At 39.7% G+C, this 27,920-nt stretch overlaps 1 protein-coding gene across 1 annotated transcript in view; it reads left to right on the top strand.

Moving 5' to 3' along the window:
- Positions 1–27,920, top strand: part of SHB (SH2 domain containing adaptor protein B) — a 179,093-nt gene that overhangs the window by 109,289 nt on the left and 41,884 nt on the right. The window contains exons 3-5 of the mRNA XM_026672938.2: positions 1,759–1,974; positions 24,683–24,857; positions 25,071–25,190. Of these exons, the coding sequence (XP_026528723.2) occupies positions 1,759–1,974; positions 24,683–24,857; positions 25,071–25,190 (511 nt within the window). The remainder of the gene's footprint in view (positions 1–1,758; positions 1,975–24,682; positions 24,858–25,070; positions 25,191–27,920) is intronic.

The following is a 27,920-nucleotide window of genomic DNA, read 5'->3' as shown; positions in this document are numbered from 1 at the left end:
CGACAAAGCCCTTTTGTTCACAGTATTCATTTGATTGCTCTAGCCACCCCGTTCCCACTTCCCCTAGGAATATTTCCCATGGGGTTATAATCTGGAAAGCTAGGTCACCTAGTAAGTTGAGTTACCACACGTTGTAATTTCTTGATCATACCAAGATGCATTTTAAAGCTTAGAGCAACAGTAGCAACTTCATGATAAATTTCACGATAAAAAAGTTCCCCAGTTCTGCTTAAATATTTTATACCAGGCAAAGCTGTCAAAGTCCATCATGTTAACATAGCGCTTGGAGCATAGTTTGTAAAGGGGAAAATGTCTTTTGATATCACTTTCAGGAAAACCCTTTACACCTATTGAATACAATTAAAATTCAGAACAACTTAAAGGTGCTTTGATATCTGGGTATTTAGACTGGCTCTATGCAGATACAGCATATTACCATTGTTCTTCTGTTTTTCTTTAACTATGGCATTATGACAACTAGCAAGCTTCATGACCTATATTAGATTTGTTGGGTAGCAAATTATGTCAGCTTTTTGTGAAGCAGCCTTCCCCTCCCAGACTCCAGATAGATTAGTGGGAAATTTTAGCATTGTTTATCATCACATCTAGATGCTACCACACTGGAGGAGATGTGTTAAGCCAGGAAGCTGCAACTTGACCAGGTCAAAGACTGCCTCAGATTGTGTATGTACATAAGAGGCCAAGATTCTTTTTTTTAAAAAAAAATAAAGTTTTATTATATGTTTTCTTCATTTTATATTACAGCTTCAATTTTACAACCGTGATATACTGGTTGTATCAATATTATGCATTCTATTATACTTCCTATGTTCAACCATTTAACTTTTCTTTATACAAATACCATATTTATCTTTCTTATTCCTGTAGTTCTAACTGGAGTGTGTGTGTGTGTGTGTGTGTATTTGTTTTCGTAGATTTTCATGTGTACATGTATGCAGGTCTTGGCGTGTTTGGGTCTTTTCCCGTGTAAGATTGAGAGTATCTTGGCAATGTTTCGACGAGGTCCCACTCGCCATCTTCAGGCTGGTGCTTTCAGCTTCGTGCTTATCTTTAATTATCTTTAATTTCCATCATCAACCTGTCCATTTCAACACAATCAAGTATTTTCCTTACTACCAGTTCCTCTGTGGGTGTATTTTATTTTTCCAATTTTGTGCGTAGCTAATTTTTGCCGCTGTTATTACATGAAGCATCAAGTACTGAGTTTTCTTATTGTATTTCCCTGTTAGTAAAGAGGCCAAGATTCTTTTAGCCCATTTCAAGAGTTTTAAGGGATGAAATGTATACTTTAAACCTAAGAAACTTATAGGAGAGAGAGAGTGAGAGTGAGTGAGTGACAGAAAGTAGAGTGAAAATGTCAGCCTAGCCATTCTGGTGGGTTCAAAGACCGGCATAAATAATTCTCTTGATTCACATATAAGCCCTTGGCTTGTCCTTTCTGCTCTAAAATCTTGCTTAAATTATAGGAATTTATTTCTTATAGATTCTTAAGTTTCCTGACATTTTGTTAGATTTATATTGCCATTTGGTAAACCGTTAACAGAGACTTTATTCTGTTTCTTCTTTTTTCAGTTTGAGAGAAATAAAACTTGGAAACCTTTAGCAGCTTACATATCCACATTTTTCTTGTTGCTGTTAATGTAATGTTTACATTAAATTACACTGCATAAACTTTTTTTCCCCTTGCCTGCTGATGCCAGCAGAAAAATTAATCCAATTATTTTCCCATTCTGACAGAGTTACAGAGACAAGACTGTGTGAAGCCCCAGCAAAAAGACATCCAGCTCTATGACACACCTTACGAACCTGAAGGCAATGGTGTGGAATCTGATTCAGAAAGTGCTGTGAGTCAACGCCTGAGAGAGAGCAAGTTGCCACAGGATGATGATAGGCCTGCAGACGAGTATGACCAGCCATGGGAATGGAATAAGGTCACCATTCCTGCTTTGGCAGGTGAGAGCCTCTGAAGGGGAAATCATTGCAGTTCTGTTTGTGTCTTGCAGGAGTTATTAAAGTATGGAGTGTTCAGGTTTAACATTTTATTGAGTTATAAAATATTGTAAAATACAAAAGTAAATTGAAAAGCATTGAGGAGGAAGAGGAGGAAGAGAAGTAAGGAAGGACTCCCACTCTCTCTGTTGCAGTAAAATAACGCATTAACATCAAATAACAACCTTTTGCTTTTTCATAATAATTTGAAGAAGCCATTTCTGTAAAGAACTACCAATCTACTCAGTAAAACCCAAAATCAACATTTCATTCTTTTCCACTTCTAACACGAAGTTCAGAAGCGTGGAAACAAAAGTACTTATGTTCTTTTCTTTTATCAAAGTAGTCAATTTTGCCCTTCCAGCCAAATCCATCAACTTCTGCAACCATTCGTCCATAGTAGGAATCGAATGTCCTTCCATTTTTGTGCATACAATAGTCTTGCTGCTGTCAACATATATAATAACAAAGTTCCTTTATTTTCCCCAGGATTTTTCCATTAGGCCCAAAAGGAAAAGTTTTGGTTTCATTTTTATCTCCATTTTCAAAATTTTCTGTATTAAAATATGAATCATGCTCCAAAAAGTATGGAGTGTTGATGCTGTTTTAGAGCATAATAGATAATATAAAATAATAATATAAAACATAATAGCTGTTTTAGAGCATAATTTGTGATATCTAGTGTATATTATTGTGATCTAAGAAAATCAAACAGAAAGCCTTGCTGTTCAGAGCCAGCACGCTTCTGAACAATAGACAGGAGAAATTGTCAAGACTGGGTCATAGCTACAGGCACAGAATGGAATGTGCACTTTCCTACAGTGGACCACTAAAAGCTTTTTTCTGGAAACAGTCATAGCTCCATATCTGAATCCTTATCTTGTCTTTGGTTTTAACTGGTAATACGACTAGGTGTCAGAAGATACTGGGGAATTCAGCCTATCCAATTTGATAGGTAGTTTGTCAGGGTCAATCAGGGTAGCTAGGTCTCACAATGTGGCATCTGCACATAGTATAACCATCTCTTCAACCGGATCTGTCAAAGCTTCAGAACCTGAAAACAGGGTGAAAGAAATCATAGATAGGAATTTGTGCTATCATGGATGGATTTGTGGTTACAGAAAAATCCAGTAACTATCCAGCAACTTGTTTACTATGTATTTTGCTGGAGCCAGAATAATGATGATATTTTCAAAGTTTTATGCCTGTTCCATATTTAACTTCACAGAAACTTAAATTTTCATAAAAGATTAGATTTTTGATGGAATGACAGCCATAGAGGGAGTTTTTAATTTTCTCTTACCTGATGATACATTGCTTTTTGAAAGTCTGACAACCCAACATACTTTAGTACCAGTCATTTAGATTCAGATTAGCAGATGAGGCTGCTACACAGTCATTTGGGATATTATTCAACACACCTTTGTTGTTTTGAAATGCAATTAAGGTAGGAAATTGAAATTATATCAGCTGGAAAAAAATGAGCATTAGATGAAATTTCAGGAGCTATTTTTAAAGTTGTTTTTATTGCAATGCAAGTGTTACTTTGGCTTTCAGTATTTTGCCTGTGGAGCTGTTCTATTTAGTGAAGAAATTTCTCTCTCCTTCTCTTTCTCTTTGCTATTTTCTGAATGTCTATGTATTTGTAACACTGATACATGAATAGATTATTTATAGCAGACAGGATTATGCCTTAGATGTCCCCCCAAATCTGCTACTTCAGAACCTTCATACCTCCAATAGGTACATTGCAGAGCATACTTGCCCTTTCTCATTACAGCCTTCAGAATTGAATCTGAATCATTTTAAAACACTCATTGCCTTTTAATTTCACCTACTTTATTCTCCTACTAAAGCTTAACAACCTGATTGGCAGGAGGAACGAACTGCCTTCCTAAATCATTGAGATGCAGGCCAGAGTTGTAGATGTGTCTGCTGCTGTCTAAGGTATTGCCTTTCTGTGTATAATAAGCCCTGAGGAGATGTTACTTCATTTCTTTTCACTTGAAATCAATGCTTCGGTAACTCATAACTATATAACCAGATTTTGGAATGATTCTTCATTGTTAATTGAATTTCTGGTACAAGTATGTTGAGGCAGTTGCTGTTAACAGAAGAGATTCCCTAATCAGCTTTCTGGGCAGGGTGTTGTATTTTGGTGTTATGCTTAATTTGGTTGCAATTAATGAGGCAACATCTGTTTGTTAGAAAGTATTGTTCTGTACAGCTGAGTGGAATTTTTAACCTGTGTGAAACTGCATTTGTAGAAGATAAATAGCAATATATATCAGTGGTGACTTTTTCTGTGTATGCTAATACTTTCTACTGATTTTCTGCTTAGCTGAAGATTCTAATTAGCAGTTTTGTTCATCCAGTACATACTAAGAGTAAACAGGTATTTAGTGCTCAGGGTTGTAGCCACAAAGGAGAAGCTGAATGTCTTGTGAAATATTGTAGATTTGTCCTCTAATTTTTTTAAGATGTCATAAAGTTTTAAGAATTTTCTCATTTGGGGCAAGGGAACATATGTGCACTGTGCTTAAAAGTTTGTGAATTGTTTTAGATTTTCAACATTTGCATCAACATGACCTAAAATGTGGTCTGTTTTCTACATAAGTCTTAAAACTAGATAAAGAGAACCTCATTAAATAAATGAGTCAAAACATTGCAGTAGCTCTTGACTTACTACCAGTCATTTAATGAACATTCACAGTTATTACGGCATCAGAAATGGCTGCTTGACTGCCTGCAAATCACTTTCAGCCATCATAAAACATCTCTCCACTCCCTCTTTAGGTAATATGACAGTTTGGGACCTTGGCAACCTGTATGTATTTACAACGGGCTGCCAAATGCCCTGTGATTATGGATTCTCCATTTGCAATATTCTCTGCTGGCTTCCTCAGAAAGTCAATAGGGAAGCTGGAGGAAAAGTTGCAAGCCAAGGAGATGTTGGATTTCAGCTCCGTTCCCCCAGAATGACAAGGAATTTCCCCTCCCCTTCATGTAGGGAGGGGAAATCCTCCCACATGCTAGAGGAACAGACTTCAAATCTGGTGAAAATCCTAGCGAACAGTAGTCTGCTGTGCCATTCAGAATTCTGGGATTAGCTGTTGTTTTTCCCTCCCCTCTGGAAAGTTCAGAAAAGCTTCACTCATGGAGGAGAGAAATATGAAAGAAATATGAAAAAAATATGGAAATATTATAAGTGTTCCCAAGGAAGCATGATATTTAATTGAAAAGAAATGTTAAAGAGGTTAATTAATATTAATGGAAGATTGTAATTAACATTAATGGTTGACCTGAATTGGAATAGAATAAGTGATTTATATACTATTGTTATATACATATTTTCTCTTTAAGAACTTAGTGTGTATATTAAGAATGTACCAAGCAGAATTCGATTGGCAGAAGTTATGTGTTATAAAATAGAGGTTAGATATTGAATGTTATAATTGTAAAGGCATAAATTGAAGTTTAAATAAGATTTGAATGGACAAAAATCAAAAGATACAAAGGTGTCATACTTCAATCAGTAACTACAGGGGAAAACTTTTTTTAATAAGAAAAGAAAATATGAAATTGAAACAGGACAGACAAAAATATAAATATAATGATTTGAAAGATATTGAAACTTAGAAAAAGATATATAATTGAATTTAGAAAGGAATGAGATAATTAAAAACAAGGTTGAGAAAACTAAGGGAAGGGGAAAATCACTGAGAAAATGCTAAGATAGTAATAAGATATGGAATAGAATACAAAGATGAATATGAAATTGAGTTTGTGTCTGTATGGAGAAATGATAACCTGGGATCATGCTGTTCTCACTTGCAAAAATGTTAGTGAACATCAGTATTCATGTGAGTATTGTGGGGCGGGGTGAGGGTCCAGGTCTCCTAAGTGTCATGGGAGGCTTGTACTCTCTTCCTAGAGGTCCAGTTAACTATCCACACTGTTGCATAATGACAGCAACTGGAGAGTTGTCATTAAGCAAAGTAGTTACAGGGCATTTCACTTAATGACTGCTTTGATCAGTGACCAAAATTCCCAGCCCAATTATGGTCATAAGTGGAGAATTTATTGTATGCTTTTTCATGAATCTGAGGGAAATGATCCAAAGCTACATATTTGTGTGTTGCAAAACTTTGCTTTCGGTAACAGGTGTGCACATTTCCAATAGCTGTTGATTAGTTCTGCTCATTAGCTTGAAGGAATTTTAGGCCATCCCTCCTTTCAGAACAGCTTCAAGGATGTTGGTGAGCTTTCTCACACTTCAGATCCTTCCACAATATTTCTATAGGGTTAAGGTCAAGAGTTTGATTTGGCTATTCCAAAACATTAGCTTTCTTCTAATGTATTAATTTATGAAAATAGGTCTTTGATAGTGAATACCCAGAATGCTGTTACTTAAACAAGGCAGATGAATCACATCTGATCATCATCCATTTATTAAACATCTGACTCTAATTTCTCTTTTAAGTGAACTAATAATGGAGGTTCACATATTTTTGCCACACATAGATATGTAGGTTTGGTTTATTTTCTAAATAAATCAATGAACAAGTATAATGTTTTTGACTCATTTATTTAATTGGGTTCTCCTTATCGAAATGTAGGACCTATGTGGAGAAGAGATCATGTTTTAAGTTGTATTGATGCAGAAATACTGAAAACTAAAAAGGCTTCACAAACTTTTCAGCACTACTGTATTCAATTGCATATAATTAAGCCTTCTCCAACCAGTGTCTCAGCATGGCTATTTGGAAGACTGACAAGAATTTGACATTATTTTATTGTCAATGGAGGCCCAAAACTTTTTACAACTTGAAAATGACATCTTAACTGTCATCACTATTAACATTGAACAGTCTTGTTAGTTTAAATCCCTTCCTTCTTTCTTTTCTTCCTCCCTTCCTGTTTTGGGCAATGTGAACTTTGTCGATTGCTCCATTCTGCTGCATGACCAGGCCTGTTCTATTATTTAAAAATGAAAAGCTCTGAGCATCATTTTACTAATTAAATTATTTCTAGCCAGACCTATTACTTTACATATTTCATGTCTTTCTCAGTTTTAAATAATATAGTACAGCAACATTACTTCTCGGGATATTACTGAAAGAACCAAATATAGTTCTATATTCTGAACAACCTGCTGTCAGGGCAAGGTTAAACATCAAAATTGCAAAGCAAGAGGAGCAATGTTTAAGCATCTGAAACAAAATAACCACCAGATTGATTCTCATAGAGAAGAAAAAATATATTTTTTTTCTCAAATAATTCTGGTTTTACTCCAAAAAAATTAGTCTTAGAAAAATAAAAAGAGAAAAACGATCACAACTTTAAACTTCAGACACTTCTAAAGAATGTTGTGTAATGTTATAAATTATAATGTATTATTCTGACTGGGAAATTGACTTTACTGTGGGGTACAAAAATTAGGGGAGGAATGCATGCCACTTTAAGCAGAAAAGTGGGAGTTTTAATCAGTCATGCAGGTATCATAAGTTATCATAAAATTATATAGTTAAGATCCTGTTCTAACACACATGAACAACATACTAATGTTTATGAATCTGAAAACGGCTTTCATTTATTAAAGACGGTAGTGTATCTTAAGACATGAATTTAGCAGGAATTGTTTGATTGGTTGGTTCATTGATTAATTGATTGATTATGTGCAATGAGGTCATTTTTTACTCCTGGCATCCAGATAAATAGGGTTTCTGTATGATGAAAATGATTGCCACTATAAGTCTCTCCATCTTGAAGGTTGTCCCCTATTACTTCCAATATTTCCCAGCATTAAAATCTTCTAAGTCAACCAACTCTTCGTATAATGTGCCCAGAGTAGAATAATTTGAGCTTGATAACTGAACTAAACTGAACTGAATAGCCTGACTCAAATGATCTTGGATTATTGGAACATGTAAGGAAACAATGTTGTATTTTTGTGACAGAAACTTGTCTCAATTTGGGTATAGCTTTGAAGTTTCCTGCTGCTGAGAATTATTCAAATCAGATATGGTGTGAAATTATTGGTTCAACATCTAAACATGCAACAGAAAAAGCACAATCAAAATTGGTTTATTGCTTAAAAGGAAGAACAAAATGCACCATGTGGTGCTCCTTTTTTCATGAATGAGGTAAAACTTAGTCTAACCAACACTTTCAGAACTAAAGCCAACAATGTGTCTTTATTTGCTTTGCAGTCTGTAATTACAAGTGGATGTATTATTACTAGAGACTTCTTAATTTTTCTTAAAGCCATTTTCATATTAAATACCTTAAATGTCTTTGTACTCAGTTGCTTCAGTCAGTAGTATGAATCTGGACCAATTTCTTTTTAAATTCAGTATACCTGGTTTAAACATATATGCTAACCATAATACTTGCAGAATGTGGCAGTTCTTCATCTAGAATGAAAAAAATCATATGGGTTTGCTTCATTTATATTTGCTTGATAGAAGGATAATTTATTTTATAAGGTTCTTGGATAAAAAACAGACGCTACTTTAGTAGAAACAGAATAAGTTTATGTAGAAAACAGATACTGCTTTGCAGAATCAGAATAAGTTTATAATAATGCTTGCCAGAAAACTTTTAAAATAATACGGGAAGTCAAGCTAGGCAGCCAAATCCTTAGATAATGCATCTATTACACACAGATAAAGCTTTTGCTCCTACTCAGGAGCAGACATTTTTAATTTGCCCAAGCAATTGTTGAGCCTTGCTGCCATCAGTAGGAGATGCTAAGAATTGAGGCTTTTTGAACTGGAAAGTCAGTTGGCGATGATCCTACTGCTGTGGGATCTCTATAATGTTCAGTTTTCCGGAATCTGGTGTCTTCCAATTGAACTAGAATTTAGTCCTCAGATCTTCATATCTTTAGAAGTATTCTATTAGTTGAGGCTGGAAGTAAACATTGGACTAATTGTCTCTAGTTTAAAAGAAGCTTTTTCTCCCTCGAGCCGCTCGGAGCATCCAGAGACTGGGATGTGCTTCTGAGTCCTCTTCTTGCAGGCTGAGCTTTAGATGAGGAAACGCTCCGCCCCTCACGTGGTATCGCGCAGCGTCTCCCAGTCTTTTGCTCAGCCTCGAAGAGTCAGGCTGTGTTTTCAGAGAGCTCCTTGGCTGATCGTTCATTTCTTGCCTATTTCTTGCCTATTCCAACTTCGTCTTCATAAGGTTTGCCTTTCCTTCCTCCTCCTGCGCAAAGGGTCTGGACTTAAGGGAAAAATTTCCCGTCCCTGGGGCGGCTGTGGGCTCGCAGCAGCGATAGCGCGACCCCCCACCCTTATCAGATCGCGTCGCTGCCTCCGCGTTGCCTCGTAGCACGCATTTCTTTTATTGCTGGATTCCCCCCACCCTAAACGCCGATCGGGAGGGTCATCGCCCTAGGGCCCTAGGAGCTGAGCTGACCAGCAAGCCCTCCTTTTCCGTCCCGAAGGCGTCCCGACGGTTCAGCTTGCGGCCGCCATTTTGGCTCCGCATCGTGGTCGGGCGCCATTTTTAAATACTTTAACTGCGGTGAATTGGAGCTCCAGGCCTTGGGTTAAAGCTTAGCTGCCCATCTCTTCCACCTGGCCCGCTCCTTTATTACTTGTTGGCCTCCCCGCAGCCCGCGTTCGGGGCGGTTGCAGCCCCCTCCGGTTTTATTTTTCTTGTCTGGAGGCCTGCTGCCAGAGGCCTCTCTTCAACTCTAGGCCTCAGGCGTTTATTTGACTGATTGGCCTGTACTGAGATACAGTTCTCCCTGTTTCGGTTACTGTTTCTATAGATTTCAAAAAACAAAAACAAAACACCAGAGTTCAATTCCTGACAGAGGGTTTTAATCCCATTGGAAAAATCTGTGGCTACAATGCATATTATCCTTGATTTGCAGCAGCTTGTTTAGTGACTTCAAAGTTACAATGACATTAAAAAATAATAATAATAATAATAATAATAATAATAATAATAATAATAATAATAATAATAATAATAATAATAATAATAATAATATATATGATTTTTTTAAAACCAGGGGCTGTTTAGCTCCTGAAGCTAATGTATTGCATATTGTCACCTAATGTGAAATACAAATACAAAAAAAAAAAAAAATTTCTTTTTGTACACCAATATTTCTCATAGATATATAGAGGTATACGTAGAACCTGTTTATTCACCTGGTATAAAACATAAAAATAAATAAAGGGAGAAGAAAAATTACAAATTAGAGTATATATATTTCTGTATCTCCGTACATAACAAATTCCAAAAGGGGAGCGGGCCAGCTTTCATCGTCACCCGGCCTCATCCAGGCCTGATCTGGGCGAGCCAACCGCCCTTGCTAGTATTTATTATCTAACATGGCAGACGACAATCCTCTAAACGTCCTTCCTTGAAGGCTAAGGCAAAGTCCCACTACTTGCGCAGGCAGGACAAGGAACCTAAGGGCTCTAGACAGGACAAGGAACCTTCCAAGGCCTCCCAACGTGACGCCTCAAGGCGCCACAAAGCGTTGGAAAAAGAGTCTGACAGGCGTTCAGGGAGTCCCGCCCGGAGCCGTCAATACTTCCTCCTCCAACCACTTTAACACCCACTGCTGCTGGTCTGCGCCAGGACGAACCCTCTACCTCCGAGGTTCCGCCTCACATTAGGGCTTGGATGGAATCAGCCATCCGCCAGAGCATTGCAGAGGGACTACAACACATGACCAGATCAGTCTTCTCTCCATGAGCCTCAGAGCACGACTCTTTATCCATCAGATCCTTCCACAACCGGTCCCCCGGTTGATCAGGTACTCTCTCAGAGGGACAGCCCTCCTCCGGTTGGGGCCCAGGTGGAGGAGGAAGGGGACTTTGGGGATTTCAGGGAAGAGGAAGAGGACTCCCAGATGGGATCCTCCCGCTACAGTGAAACCCTCTTAGAGGCTGACATCATGGAGGGGAGATGTCGGAGGGCGAGGGCACTTCCCCCGACCAACCCACTTTTGGGGGCTGTTCAAGCCGCACATGTTCAAGTCCCTCCTCCTAAGGCCAAGTATGTCTCTGGCCTTCTTCCCCAGTCCCCTGCAAACCTTCCCCCCGTCCCAGAGGGCCCGGAGGACTCCATTTTCACCCAACCAGTGGTGGAAGCTGAGGTCATCCCTTCCCCTTCCATCTTCGTGGATCCGGTGGCGAAGCAACTCACCTCCACAGGGACCCCTCCTACACCCTCTAGCCAAGACAAGAGATTCCTTAATCTCGATTTGGCACTATCTAGCCTTCTGAACATTCCGGAACTTGATGACCCCATTGTGGGTCTGGTTTTCTCCTCTACCCCTTGTGAGGCCCTAGAGGCCTTGAAACCTGATGACATGCGGGCGGAGTTGGCGCTGCGCAGGGCCCACCTATATGGCGCCTGGGCCATTAAATCAGCTATGGCCGCTTCCTTTTTCACAAGGTCCTCTATCCGCTGGCTACGTCAGCTCAAGGAACACGTCCCGCTTCCAATCTCAGAGCACACCAGGACATAGCGAAGTCAGTGGCTGCAGCCGAGTTCTCGGCTGGCGCCACTTACCAGTCGGTAAAATTCTCTTCCAGGGCCATCACATCGCACGTCACGGCTCGCCGCATGCTGGCTCAAACACTGGCAGACGGACGTAAAGAATAAGGTCAAGCTGGCCACTGCTCCCACTAAGGGAGATAAACTGTTTGGCCCAGCTTGGAACCACTGTTGGTCGAGGACCGCAGTAAGAGAAAGTATCTACCCCCTTCCCGTCCAGATACCCTAGACCCCTTCCTCCGATCCCAGGACCGCACGGTCCGGACGACAGGACCAGCGCGGTGGCAGCTACAAGAGACCCTTTCGGGGATCGGGAGGAAGGCCCTACCGCAGAAGGTGGAGCCTCTTCCTCCCTCCCCATTGGCGGCCGCCTCAGCCACTTCGCTGCCCAATGGGACATATCCACATCCGATGCATGGGTTAGGGACACAATCAGGTTTGGTCTCGCCCTGGAGTTCAGGTCCGCCCCCTGATTATTTCATCCCATCCCCCTCCTCAAGGGATCCCTCCAACGTGCACCAATGGATGCAGCCATCCATCATCTTCTTGACATCCAGGCCATGCAACCTGTCCCTCCCAATCAGGGAGAAAAGGGCTTTACTCCCATCTCTTTGGGGTGCCCAAGCACTCTGGGGGTTGGAGAGTCATCCTGGACTTGAAACGGCTCAACCGTCACCTTATCCAACGTGGGTTCTATATGCACTCCTTGCAATCTATTCTCTTAGGCTCCAGGCGGGAGACTGGTTATCTCCCATAGATCTTTCGGAGGCATTCCTCTATATTCCAATCAGGGCCCTCCCATTACAAATTCCCCAGGTTCTGTCATAATAGCCTTCACTATCAATCGTGGCCCTACCCTTTGGACTGGCATCGGCCCCCGGACCTTCACCAAGGTCCCGGCGGCCCTGGCGGCTCATCTCAGGAGCGTTCCGTCCGCCTCCACTGCTACTTGGACGTTATCCTTATTCTATCCCCGTCCAAATCCCAGGCAGTCAGGGATACCAGGGTCTCCCTCTCGCCTTATGGGCACACGGGTTTCTAGTCAATTGGCAAAGAGCCAACTTACCCCTTCCACCCGAATCAACCTCTTGGGTGCCATAATTTATTCCGTTTCTCAAAGAGTTTTCCTCTCTCCGGAGAGGTTCCTTAGCATTCAAGCACTGGTCAAACAGAGCAGGCGTTCAAGGAGGGTGGCCTTGATGGACTTCTCTGAATTGTTGGGCAAAATGGTGTCACCCATATCTATTATTCCCTGGGCCCGTCTACACAGTAGATCCCTCCAGTGGCTCCTGCTCCCGTTCCAACGATCCGGAAGAAGCAACTCGAAGGCCAGAATCAGGGTCCCTCCAAGGGTCCTCACGTTTCTTCTCTGGTGGACCAGTCCCGCCATCAACAGAGGCCACCTCTTGAGGAACCTCAATGACTCTCCGTCACTACGGACGCTAGCCTGTCCGGTTGAGGCGCTCATCTCAACTCGCTCTCGGCACAGGGCAAATGGTCGCCGACCGAGCAGAGGTGCAGTATCAATTGGCTAGAGCTTCACGCTGTCCATCTGGCCCGTGCAGTTTTTCCTCAGGTCCGCAAACATCACGTTCTCGTTCTCACGGACAACGTCACGGCCAATGCCCATATCAACAGGCAAGGGCACCCAGTCCATCCAGCTAATGAGGAAGCCGAGCGCCTTTGCCGCCGGACAGAATCCAACCTCCTATCTCTAAAAGCCGTACACATCTCCGGAGTAGACAATACTCAGGCGGACTGGCTGAGCAGGGCCACGGTGGACCAGGCACAATGGAGTCTCCATCCATCCCTACTCGAGGAAGCGTCCAGAATATTCGGCCTTCCGGTGGTGGACCCTTTCGCCTCTCCGTCCAACACTCAGCTTCCACGGTTCCTCTCCGGTATCCGTCTCACCGGTCGGAGAATCTCAACGCCATGCTTTGCCCATGGCCCCCAGGGCTCCTATATGCCTCCCCTCCGCTCCCGTTAGTTCCCAGAGTAATACAGAAACGCATTCAGGAGAGGGCAGTCCTTCTCCTGGTGGCTCCCTATTGGCCCAGGCGACCGTGGTTTGCGGACCTCCGCTTTTTATCGTAACGCCTCCATGGAGGATCCCCCAGACTGGGTCTCCTCTCTCAGGGGCCCCTTCTGCATCCGGAGCATCAATGGCTCCAGTTAGCCGTCTGGAGGTTGAGCGGATCCGCCTGACTAGTGAAAAGCCCTCAGTCAAGTCATCGACACTATTTTGGCCGCCAGGCGACCTTCCACTCACGAATTTATGATGCCACTTGGAAGGGGTTCTGCAAGTGGTGTAGCGGGTCTCAGATTGATCCCTCTCTCCCTCTGTGGCTCAGATCCTAGAATTCTTCAGGAAGGCCTTCGCAAGGGGCTCGCACCTAACACCCTGAGACTACAATTTTCTGCCCTCTCGACCGTGGTCTCCTGTGATAACTACGATTCCCTTTCTCATCACCCCGAATTAGATCTTTCCTTGGGCGCCACCAACCTGTGCCCTCTCACTGTTCACAGGTTCCCCATGGGACCTCATCAAGGTCCTCATTTATCTTACTCGTTCCCGTTCGAGTCTTTGAGGGACTCATCCCTTCAGTTTCTCACCTTTATGGTGAGTTTTTCTAGTAGTTATTACTTCTCCTCGTCGAGTTTCGAATTAGCAGCTCTGTCAGTCAGGAGCGATCTATGCGTGTTCCATGCAGACCGAGTGGTCCTTCGTCCCGACCCCACCTTCCTACCAAAAGTCAACTCTCCCTTCCATAGGTCACAGGATCTGGTTCTACCAAACTTTTGCCCTAGGCCCTCCAGGGCAGGGGGTCCTCTGGCACTCCCTAGATGTTAGAAGGGCCTCGCGTATACATATTAAGCGCACTCAATCCATGAGAAAGTCGGAATCCCTCTTCCTATCCTTTCAACCCAGGTCACTGGGGCTTAGGGTTTCTCCCTCCACCATCAGTCGCTGCATCAGGGCCACCATTGCGAGGTGCTACCTTTCCCATTCCCTGCCCGCTCCGGGTGGAATAACCGCCCATTCCACCAGAAGTGCAGCCACCTCGGCGGCCTGGGCCACGCAAGCCCCATCGCTGACATTTGTCGGGCAGCCACCTGGACCTCTCCGTCCCGTTTATCAGACATTATAAAATAGTTACGTACGCCTCAGCGGAGGTCTCTTTTGGCCGACGGGTCTTACAGAGGATCATCTGTGATCCGGAGGGGCCTTCGGGCCAGACGGAGTCCCACCCGTGGGACAGCCCAGCTTTGGTATGTCCCAGTCTCTGGATGCTCCGGCTCGAGGAGAATGGGCGTTGGTTCTTACCTGATACGCCCTTCTCGGCGAGCCGCGAGGAGCATCCAGCCCCACCTAATTTCTCCGTCTGGTGGGGACTCTTGCTTCAGCCAAGGAGCCAATAGTAGATTAGAAAGAATTAATCACCTCTCTTCTCGTTATCGCAAAAAACTGGGAGAGCGCTGCGCGATACCACGTGAGGGGCGGAGCGTTTCCTCATCTAAAGCTCAGCCTGCAAGAAGAGGACTCAGAAGCACATCCCAGTCTCTGGATGCTCCTCGCGGCTCGCCGAGAAGGGCGTATCAGGTAAGAACCAACGCCCAATATTTATACCAAAAAACTATCTAACATGGAGGCTATGTTATTCAGGATTTTTATAGGAAATCCATGATGGCTGTTAATTCTGAGAATTGTAGCACTAAGACATTTCGAGTGTGCCAGTTAAGGAAAAGATTGAACAAGAGGTCTGGATCTTGAATCCAAGTACAGGAATATATAATATATTTTTTTAAGTGTTAGCTTTATTTTAAAAATAAAAATCATAAAAATATAGTATGATGTCTTCATTCTTTACTAATCACTGATCATAATTCTGCAAATTAAGACAATAAATAGTATTTATTTTAAGTAAAATTATAAGTGGATTGTCATGGTGATCAAGTCATGACAAGTTTACAAACTGCATAAAAATTGTTGTCATTGGCAACTCTAAAAAGACCATAGAAATATTTTATGAGTTGACATTCATATTCAAGAAATCATACTGGTCTGATAATGGTAACTGTACATAAAAATTCAGAATTGTCTGGGTACTGCACCCAATAAACGCTATTATGAAATGGGCTGTTAAATCCTTATAGAAAGTGCAGTATAATAGGTCATAGGCTATGGATTCAAGTGGCGCAGCCTTAGTCATTAAAAAATTATAAAAATTTCCCTTCGGGCACAGCTGTTGGGAAGGCATTTAAACGTGCTAATGTTGTTCATGCTCTTTAGAGGTTGGCAGTGGTTATTTGATTTAAATATCTTGGCAGACTGAAAAAAGGGGGCTCAACTACTCAGGAAACACATTCCCAGCAAGGTTCAATTGACCAGTTGTATTACTTGAGTGCACTCATTTAAAATCCGCTATCAAAATAACCTATTTTGAGGACTCATATTATTCCAGTTTTTGCCAGGATGATCTTTGTCACATTGATTCCTAATTATCTACCATTAGATTTCCTGAACATAAATTAATAACTTTAACCAGTGTGCCATAATAGATCCATGCACCTAGTAATGCAGGACAGGAGCAACTATTTCACTGTTTGCAAAGATTCACAGTCAGGACCCTGGTTATGGACCTCATGCTGCACCCCAAATTGTTCACCCCAATACTCAACCTAGTATCTCTAAACCATGGGTGTCAAACTTGCGGCATCACATTGCCATCCCGTGATGTTTCATGATGTTTTTCCCATTCACAGAGCTGGGTGGGTGTGGCCTGCACATGATGCATCCACTCTCAGGCCGCCAGTTTGACACCCCTGCTCTAAACTGTCTCTAATGAGAACAAAAGAGCATGTCTTCGTGTTAAGTGGAGAGTACTGTTCCCAATGCCACCTGCTGGAAATTGTGATTGATCCAAATATTCTTAAGCCAAGCCTAAAAATTCAATCTACGTGGATTATATTACCACCTTTGATGTCCCATCTCTTTGGAATCAATCCCAACTTAATTTATGAGCCAAAACAGTAGCCTATCCAAACAGCTTCATACTCACCTCTGGCATCTTATAAGATGCCATTCAAACACTTAAGATGTGGAAATTACTGTCTCTTTCCACACATATCATAACTCTGAGTGTTAAGTCATTGCTTTGTCCCTGTTCTGCTCACTATTTTTTAAATTTATTTATTTGCCAAAAGCTTACAATACAACAGAAACAAGAATAAACATAAATTTAATTACAAGAAATAGGAACTAATAATTGGGGACAATAGGACAGGGACGGTAGGCACAATTTTGCGCTTATGCATGCCCCTTACAGACCTCTTAGGAATGGGGTGAGGTCAATAGAGGTTAGTTTGAGGGTAAATGAGTAAATTAGTTTGAGCAGGTGACAACAGAATCAGGTAGTGAGTTCCAGACATTGACCACTCTGTTGCAGAAATCGTACTTCCTGCAGTCGAGTTTGGAGTGGTTTACATTAAGTTTATATCTGTTGTGTACTCTTGTGTTGTTGTGGTTAAAGCTGAAATATTCATTAACTGGTAAGACATTGTAACATATGATTTTATGTACTATGCTTAAGTTCAATCTTAGTCGGCGTAGTTCAAGGTTGTCTAAGCCTAGAATCTCAAGTCTGGTGGTGTAGGGTATTCTGTTGAGAACAGAGGAATGTAAAATTGGTAAATTTCTGGTAAAATGCTTCTGGTTCGCTCAGTTGTGTTTATGTCTGATATACAGTGTGGATTCCAGACAGCAGAGCTGAATTCAAGTATTGATCTAACAAAGATTTTGAATGCCCTAGTTTGCAAATCAGTATTACTAGAGAAGAAGCTTCGTAAAATTAAATTTACGACTCTTAAAGCCTTTTTTGCAATACTATATACAGAAGTGAATGCTATACATATGTACATGTATATTGGCAATTATGCTACTTTGATTTAAAAAAAAAAAACTAAGTTCTAGCTTGGAGAGGCATAGCACTTTGGAGAGGCATAGGCAAAGTATATAAGCCTACAGCCAACATTCATATTCTGCCCACATAGGACGATTGAAGGTTACATCCCAAATATGTGTTTAGTAGATAACCATGTTTTTCTCCTCTTGTTTAAAGCAGAAGCCAAATACTGACATTTCCCCACAAGTCTTATAGAAATTACAATCTTTAGAAATGGTAGTGAATCTTTGAATCTTTGGAAATGGTAGTGCAGTGCTATGAGTTTAACTAAGGGTAAACAAATATTCAAAGAGAAGAATAGCTATCATGACCTTTTTCTTTTTCATTTAAGTAGCAGCCATTCTTTTTACTTTTTAAAATTGGATATTGCTATTTTTCTACTATTCCCTCAACATACAGAATTAAACTGAGGGCAAACATTATTGTACAATCCATTGTTTCAGTATGAAAAATCAACAGTTTCACTGTAAAAAGTAGCATCTCCATACCCTTAGAAACCTTCTGTGGATAGGCAAAATTGGAGATGTACATTTAATTTCATTCACTCATCCTTCCAAGTCCAGCACTATTGCATAATGCATGTTAGAAATTTCGTTATAAGTAGTTTCTAGAAAAATTCTGAAAAATTGGTTTTTGCATCGCAGTTGACAGTTTATCTTTTGCTATTCTGTAGATTGATTGCAGTTTTTATTCTAATACATTATTATATTGCAAACATTTGAAGTTATTTTTTTCTTTTCCAGAGTTAGTGGATGCTTGAACAGGGTGTGATGATTATATGCAATTTATACATGATTTTTTCCTCCTTCTTCTCATCTGGAGGGAATATATTACAAAATAATAGTGTGACAGTAAAATAGCTCTCTTGATATTTAATATGTGGTTGTTACACTAGCAAACTACCTACAGCAAGAAGACAAAATCTTAGACTGAAAACCCTTTTTGAATTGCAAATAATAAAATACATAAAATCCTTTGGCCTTGTAGCTGTCCTTTTTGTCAGAAAATGTAGGGTTTTTAAATAAATCATTGGATTAGATTAGAACAGGAATGTCAAACTCGATTTCATTGAGGACCACATCAGGGTTGTGTTTGACCTCGGGGGGGGGGTAGGGAGTGTGGCCAGCTCAATGTCACGCATCAAGGCTCCGTTTTCAGCCACAACGGCCTCCTGCAGCCCTCTGCCAGTGAAAACGGAGCTCAGGAGGACCATCCTCCAGAGCTCCGTTTTCACTGGCAGAGGCACCGCAGGGCAGTCCTTTGCTGTTTCCAGGGTGTGCCAGATCTAAGCACCCTGCGAGCCACATACGGCCCGCAAGCCTTGAGTTTGACATCCCTGGGTTAGAACATAAGCTACCATTTTTGCCCTACGTGTATAACACTGTATCTCCGCCTGTTTCTTGGCCCAATGAAATTTCTCAGGAGAATTGCTAAAAACTATTTTTGGTAACCCAAAGTGGACACTTTTCTTGGAAGTATTGAACTACTTTGCCACTGCCTTCTTGTGGGGTTTACTTTTAGATTTCCCAATCTATCCTACACTTTGGGATTTTGTTGTGGTCTCTTCTGCAAGCAGTATCTAGATACGATCTTAGCTTAGTTTAGCTTTTTCTGAGATCAGCCAAGATTTCAAGTTCTGTCTTTTGCAGTTATAAGCAAAAAGCTAGTGTAGAAAATATTTAATATGTACTTTAATTTCTTGTATGTCAGTTTCATATGATATTTTGAAGTAATGTAAATGTTTGTATTATCAAACTTTCAAATATCAGCAGGGATTCTAGCACAGCCTTTTTATAATTGGGAGAAAACATCAGTCAATTCAGATTTTGCCAAGAACATCAATGCATGCATTTCTTGCAGTAATCATTCAAGTGGTTAAATAAGAAAGCGTACATTTGTGGATTGTTATAAAAGCTATCCCTTCTTCATTAAGGTTTTGTTAAGAAAAAGTAGCTCTCTGCTTTTTCTATGTCACTTTTCTGCAGCTGATAGATTAGGTTTACTTTTCTGTAGCTGATGGCCTTGAGATGTATTCATTGGAGTGTATATTGGAAATGATGGGACTAGAAAATTCCCATCACCTTAGAGATTCAATCCAATACTGCCTCCAGAGAGGAAAAGGCTGGAATGAAACAATATTGAGGAAAAAGCCATACAGACACACATACAAAAACTCAATAAAGTTTTGTCTCAATGAAGGAGTGTTCTTTATAATGTGTGTATGTGTACATACATAGATGCGTGCACATGTGCATACATGTATGTATGTATCTATGTATGTATGCATATCTTCTTGGTGGTGGTGGTTCTATACCCTTTAAAGATTATAGGATGCATTTTTAATTCTACTGCTAAAGCTTTCATTTCAGAATGACATAATTCTATCTGTAGAAACCCCATACTGATTTTGGCAAGCTTAGATGTTTTCTGCTCTGAGCTTGCTAATACTCATTTGGTGTGCCAGCTGGAGTATATTATTAGTAGGCCATAAGATAACTGCTAGTTGGTAACAGTACATATTTTAATTAAACAGCCTGTGAATTCAATATCCACATAAGATGTCAGATGTATCCATATAATTCACTCATTTTTCCTCTGACTGATCAGGCTCCCCTAAAGAAAATAATTTTGCTCCAGGCATTCATTACATATGATAATCATTGGCATTCTCTACAAACTTCATTGACACCAAAACAGTAATTCTTTTCACTCATCATTGTACAGATGACACAATTACACACCTTTTTTCCTAGCATCTAACACAATGTGAATGTTAAAACATTTGCACAAGGTCACACAAATTTCATCATTTGCTCTCCTTGTCCGGCACTGCAGATGGCCATGGATAGAAATATTTATTCTCATCTGATGCAGATACATTACGAAAACTGTGTTTCCTGGTGCATCTTTGCATGAGTCAAATGCTTTTTAAGCTTGCTGTCTTCCAGACAGGAGACATACAATGAACAATAACATGTGGAAAACACAGCAAGCAGTATTTCTATGTACTCTTAATACAATTTATAATATAAAAGAAGAACATCCTTTCAATTTTAATTCAAGAAATTGTTCCTTAGCAATTGAAAAATCTGGAAGTGTTCTGGAATCATGCCACACTTTAATGGATAGAGTTCTGTAGTAAAATTACCATCATAGGGAAAATTTAAATGCAATTATGTTTTTTAAACTGTGACTTCCTTATCATCTTCACACAGAGTTGACAAGAGTTCCTTGTCTGACTGCTCCAATTAAATGATTGCTTGCAGCATTTAATTATGTACAGATTATTGTAAATGGATTATTGTCTGCTAGCAATGTAGATAGTTTAATTATTATAGCAATATTTTAAGGAATTACGCATAGACCTCTCCACATTACATAATATTGCTATTTTGCACAATAAATATTTACAGTTTAATTCCACTTTGTGAACCATTTGAGCATATTTGCTTATTATTATTCTGTTTGTCTTAGAATAGTTTAATTTGTATAGCTTAATTTCATAATTTCAAATAATGTTATTCATTGGCACCTCATCTTAGAAGATACTTCCTAGGTGGATATTACATCTGTGTTAATCACCAGTCCATGTTTGGCATAGTCACGAGACAAAGTAGACTTGGACCTGTGAAAGTGTAGGCATCCTGCTCAAATTATACGTTTAAGTAAATCCTTGAGTGAACAGAAACTGATACAACCTCCATAGGGTACAATGTTAAATACATTTTTCTTCAAATCTTAATGTATAACTACTATCTATGTTCATTAGTTTAGAAATCAAATAAAAATGCTATACATGACACTCTAATCTTTTCAATCAATTAAATGTTTATTACAATCATAATAAATGAGGTTTGGGTTAAAATTAAAAAACATAATATTTCACTCAGTGTTTTGCAATAGCTCTTTGAGCAGCTTTCAAAGATTTCAAGCAGCCAACAAAAAGTCTTCCTATTCTTGTTCTTTGTATCTTTTCCCATTCTCCCTTGCTCTTAGGACTTAGAAATATTCTTAGAATTTCTTGCATGCACTATGCTTAAGATCTCGTCACAAATTCTAAATAATATTCAAGTCTGAGGACTCTGAAGTTATATTTAAAGGTACTTGTAATACCTTTATATATATATTTTTCCCTATAAGTACTTCATGGTTTATTTGGAAGAATGTTTCAGGCTGTTGCCTTGCTGAAATATCAAACTTTTTTTTCAACTTCAATTTCTTCCTTGACTGTGAGACATTAGATGCAAGGAAGAAGCTGGTGTTTAGCTGAATCATTCTTTATGCCCACAATATTTCCTATGCTCCTGGCTGCCAAAGGATAATAGAGTAATCCTTATACTTAATACTTGCCAAAGTATGCTTTTCCTCAACTGTTTTGCCCTTTTTGCTCCCAACATTTCTTGTGTGGTTGTAGCTGAATAGCTCAATTTTTGTTTCATCATTCCAAAGCATTTTCTTCCAAAACACTTCAAGTTTACCAGGGTTTCTTTTTACATGCTTTAGACAGTGTGTTTTGTCATGAGATTAGAGAACTGACAAACTGTCCCATATGGACCATTCTTGTATAAGCAACACTGCAATGTTGCCATAGTTATTCCACTATCAGCTAAACTTTTCAGCAGATTAGTCTGCAGCGATCTCTGGGTTTGTTTTACAGATAAGACCATTCTAGCAGATATTTTTTCTTGATCTTTGAGGTCTTCATTTGATTTCCACAGTTTGTTGTAACTTCCGTTTTTTGAAAAGTATTCGTCGCAGTTGAAATTGCTAGCTGGAAGCATTTAGAGGTTTTATAGCCTTCTAACACTTTCTAAGACTGAATTACTTTCATTTTCAAATGCTCTTCACAGGAACCCGCAGAAGGTAGAGGGAAGATAGACAGAACAACAACTCTAACCTGAGTTAAAGCATGAGAGTATTTTATTATCTATAGGATTGACTTCACCTGGTTAATTGTAGGATTAACTATCACTTTTGCGGCCTTTATTAAGTGTTACAATAACACAAAGATAATAACTGTTACAGAGAATCATATAGCCTTACCTAGTGACTACTTACTTTATCGCTTTTTTCTCATTTGCATGTTGAACCATGACTTTAGAAAGAGTGCAGAGAAGAGTAACAAAGATGATTAGGGGGCTGGAGTCTAAAACATATGAAGAACAGTTACAGAAATTGGGTATGGCTGTTTTAGTGAAAAGAAAGATTAGGGGTGAGATGATAGCTGTGTTTCAATATTTGATGGGCTGCCACAAAGAAAAAAAGGGGGGGGCAGTGTCAATCTGTTTTCCAAAGCACCAAAAGGCAAGGCAAGAAACAATGGATGGAAACTAATCAAAAAGAGAAGCAATTTAGAACTAAGACAATTCCTAACTGTGAGAACAATTAGCCAGTGGAATGAAGTTGTGGGTGCTCCATCACTGGAGGCTTTTAAGAAGAGACTGGACAGCCACTTGACTGAAATGGTATAGGGTCTCCCCTGCTTGAGCAGAGGGTTGGACTAGAAGACCTCCAAGGTCCCTTCCAACTCTGTTATTCTGTTTTTCTTAAGGACCCCTGTTTGCTATGGATGTCACACATCTTGGTCTTGGGTTTGTTGGGTGATCTGTTTGAACCATGAAATCCAATTTTCAGATGGTAGGAGAACTAGAACTGGTGCAATTCTAATCCTGTATTTTCTATTGGACTTCCAGTGGGAAAGTGGTTGAGGAAAAAAATATTCCATTAAACTTCCTGAAACAATAATATACCAGGGTTGCTTTGTTTCTGTATCTTTGCTTTGTACTTGGTATTCTGTAAATGGCAAGCTTTGCTTTGGTAATATACCACTTTATTAAAAAAAAATACATGTATGTGAAGTCGAATTAGAATTTATCCCTTTAATCTTGAGTTGGGACTGGAAATTCTATTGCTAAACAACGAGGTTGTAAAGTGACAAGTCATGTGACCACAATAGACTCATCACCTCACTTCCCTCACATTTAATTTATTATTGTTAATCGAGGTAACTCTATTTGCATCTTCTTCCAAAATTAATATTTGGCGTTTTGTGTGTCTCTTTTGTGAGAGAAAAGGCTCTTGGCTGCTGGTGGATTCAAGTGATACCCTCTAGGGGAGTTGGACTAAGTGATCATAATTCCCAGTGAGTTGAATTAATAGTTCTAGGAATTGTGGTTGTTTCGTATATAAAAGAGGTAGTTGGAGAAGGCTGCACTAAGCTGAGTCCTATTGTTTTCCTGGTATTGTGTGTTTTGAATCAAACCTTATGCTGATCCATCTTATAAGGGTGGATGAGATATGGAAGACCGGCATATAAAACATAAACAGAAGAATGCACGATCACTTTCAATGTCTTATTGGAAAGGACTGATTGCTTCTGTCCCTAGTTATTTATTTGAACCTGTTCTGCCAGCATAGCTCTGCCAGCGTATAACAGAAGAAGGCAACTAGATGAGGCAGCAGAGAACAAAAACAATCAAGTATTTTTATAAGTGGCTTTGGGGGATAAGTACAGCCAGGAAATAGAGGCTCAGGAAGAGCAGTTGGAGGGCTGGTTTTCTGCCAGCTAATCAGTCTTCTGCAACCTGACATGACCTTGGTGCCTTGGGAATACATCTCCTAAAATTCCAAGCCAGCCTGCTGTTATACCGAAATGAATAAATAAAACCATACTTTTGAAATGTTGCTTTGTTTCACTTGATGGAGTGAAGAACTATCAGCCAAGGAGCTCAGATTGGTTACGCCTTACCATCTGAGATCAGATTGAGCCCAATCCCACTTGATCTTCCAGAAAATATTGAAAATCTGATTGTTTCTCCAAGCAGGGTGTTCATGAAGTTAGTGAAGCCTGGGTAGATTGCTCTTATATTGCATTATGTGATACCTTATGTTATATTATGTTATCATTGCTTTTACTCTCATCTTTTTGAGATTCCTTTTTGAGTTATCCGTTTTGAATGTCATGTTTTAATGGTTTCATATTGTGGCTTCCATTTAAACTTGGCTCAGAGTCCCTACAACGAGAGGGGCAACTATATTAGCATAGCATAGTATGGCATAGAGTACAGTGTACACTATATTTTTATTTGTTTTAAAATCCATTATTTCTGTTCAATATTTAAGATTCTTTGGGTATTTGCTAATTTGGAAGTAATGGTTTGCTTGAACATGTCTTACAGCCCAGTTCAACGGAGGAGAGATAAGGCAGTCTTCACCTTCTCCATCTTCAAGTGATCGGCGCCGACAGCTTCGGGCACCTGGGGGAGGCTTCAAACCTATCAAACATGGTAGTCCAGAATTCTGTGGAATCTTGGGGGAGAGAGTGGATCCAACTATTCCACTGGAAAAACAAATGTAAGTTGCTGATACATGGTGCAGGGAAACATAGGGCAGCAGAAACTGACATTAAAGTGATATTTTGTGGGGAGTCTGCAGGGCTGCGACCCAGTACACATATCTCAAAGTTGCTTTGCTTTGTCTTGCATATCATATAGTACAGTGGAATGTCTTTAAGAAAACTCTAAAGGTGAATTTATTCTAGGTGTTAATTGCTTGTATTTTTTGCAGATGGTATCATGGAGCAATCAGTCGGACAGATGCAGAAAACCTCTTGCGCTTGTGTAAAGAATGTAGTTATCTAGTGAGGAACAGCCAAACAAGCAAGCATGACTATTCACTTTCTTTAAAGTAAGTATCCTTTAAACAAATTATAGGCATGGGGTTAAGCAGATTTGTAGGGTGCAGCAACAGCTACCAGACATTCCTTCATCTTGACACTAAAAAGGCTTCCTCAAGCCCCATAGGAATTTTAGAATTCCAGATGTCAGACTGGATTGCTTTGAGTGACATTTCTGAGGTTTGGTTTTAATGCTCCAGGGACAAACATGGGGGTTTGTTTAGATTTATTTAGTTTTTAGTTTTTATCTCTTCTTGTTGTGGATTAAAATGTTTCTGTTACTCTTTTCTTCTTTCAACATTTAATAAAGCAATTGTTTTGTTTTTTTCTCCTCTTTCCCTGCTTTGACAGATAACTTATACAAGTACAAAGTTCAAAGAGTTTACATTGCACAGAATACAATGAATGTTTTATTGACTGGTGAACTACCATGTAAAATTTCCCCAAGCAAAACAAGCAGTGCAAATTGGAGAGGAATGGGGGGAAAAGGTTTTAGGCTTAGGGAGATATCATTGATTTACATTAAAGAGAATGAGGGAAAAATGTAAGTAATCATTTAAAAAAACTAGTGCTAAGATTTTTAGACTGTATTCATACATACATTTGCCTAAAATTAAATCCTATTAAATTGGCTAACCTTTCCAAATAAACATGCAAAAGAACAGATTTTTAAATAAATATATAGATATAAGTAAAGTATTGATATTTGTTTCTGCAACCAATAATATCTATAAATATGAATTGGAGCAATTGTAATAAACATTCATTCCATAAGGTACCCAGAATCACTATGTGAGATGGCAATTATGTAAATTGAAGAAGGAAATAAAATAAATGAATGAATGCATTATGTTTTGTATTAGTGAAAATGCTACTATCCCCTGCGACTTATATTTTACTGAATCAGTCTGTGGTAAATTCTAAGAACCCTCGGTCTAAACTAACACCAGTTTTATTCTTACCATAGTCATGGAATTATTTCTTTCCAAAGTCAAACCAAAGTGTGTTCAGTAGTGATTTGGGTAAGCAATAAAAAGTAATATAATCAGATCACATTTAAGAAGTTAACAAAATAAGAAAATCATTTTAATCCAAAGCTACATTATAATCACACATTAATAATATATATAAACTATAAACAAGTATTTGAGGAAAGAGAACAGTAACATTCCATTATCAATATTAGTCACTATTGTTAGCAATAGTTAAACAAAATTACATTATTAATAATACATTTGATTGATTTGCCACATCAGAACTCTTAAGGATCTTGGCTCAGCTATGGATAAGAAGCTTTTGCAGGTGCTCCCATTTCTCTCAACTGCAGTAATAGACTGTAATAGACTGTCTCCTTTTTCTGGCTCATTCTTCTAGAAGTGAAAATCCTATTTAATGAGATGTTAAACAAACCATGACCAGTTAGCTGTACCAACTGTTCCAAAGACCTAATAAGTTACGAGAGTAACAAGTACTTGCTCATTTCTTGTTCAGTACTGAATCCAGAATGTTGAAGTTCTTGGCTTACCATGCTTTTCATTGACAATAATTCCCTTCACAGTTAAAGTAACATTCTAACTCTGTCTCCTAACACTTTTTTCTTAAATGTAAGCATATGTCTTCAAATATAAAAGACTATCTCGATACTCATGCTTCGCTACGAAACTATGTGATAGGGCTTAGTTTTGGGGGAGGAAAAAAATTCTGCCGCTGCCTACCAGCATCCATTGGTATTCATCTGGCTAGCATCTTGTCATTGTGTGAGAGAGTTGAGGGCTGTTTGGAAACTGATACAGTATTTGCTGTGTGAGCAAGAAGGAGACAGCAAGGAGCCTAGGTGTGGCTTAGCTCAACTGTTCTGTACTAAAGCTGCTTGCTGCTCTGAAACTGAAATTCTTCTCCTCTGCTTGTGTTTTGCATTTGGAACAGATTTCTTTTCAGGTGGAGAGGGGGAGTAGAACTCCTTAGCATCAGAGCGTGTTAATAATAATACACGAAATACTAATGCTGTGATGGTCATTTCAAAAAATCCTTTCTTAGTGAGCACTTAGAAGCCAAGAGGAACATACATGCCAAATTTCAAGTTTGTAGGCTTTACGGTTCTGGAGATTTTGTGATGATGCGTGAATGGTACCCTGTTTCTCCAACAATACGGCCTCCCCCAATAGGAAGTCCCAGCATGTTTTATAGGCATGAAATGAAATTAAGCCCCTCCCCCCCAAATTAAGGCCTATATTAAAACATGCGAAATGGGGGGAATGGTGGGGGGGCTTGCCGTTAGGAAGTACTTTTGTTGCATACCCAGATATGGTGCTGCCTGCGTTGACCCCGATACGAAGTGCCCCACCAATGCCGAGGTCAACATCCAAGCTGTCGCCGCCCACCCGCCCGAAGGTGAAAGGGGGGGGGAATTAAGTCACCCCCGAAAAGACGACCTAGACATTTTTTCGGGGCTCAAAAAAAAATAAGACCCAGCCTTATTTTATGAGAAACACGGTATTTTGCTTTTATATAGAGAGATATACGGTAATTTTTTTCAAGCTTATTTTGGTTAGTATTATTTTTATTTATGTATTAAATTTGTTTGCCACCCATCTTGCCACAAGACAATTCTGGTGGCTTACAACATTAATAACAATAAAACCATGAAAACATATATATCTATAACAGTAAAAACACAAGTCGTGACTAAAAGATGGGGAGGGAGGGAGGAAGCAGGGTGTGCAGGGGATATCTGCTATTGG

This window comes from Notechis scutatus, chromosome 2 (assembly GCF_049901735.1).
Source record: "Notechis scutatus isolate UNSWTSFEM ecotype Mainland chromosome 2, rNotScu1.2, whole genome shotgun sequence".
NCBI lineage: Eukaryota > Metazoa > Chordata > Lepidosauria > Squamata > Elapidae > Notechis > Notechis scutatus.
Note: the sequence above shows the minus strand (reverse complement) of the source record. Positions and strands in the feature narration are given on the sequence as shown.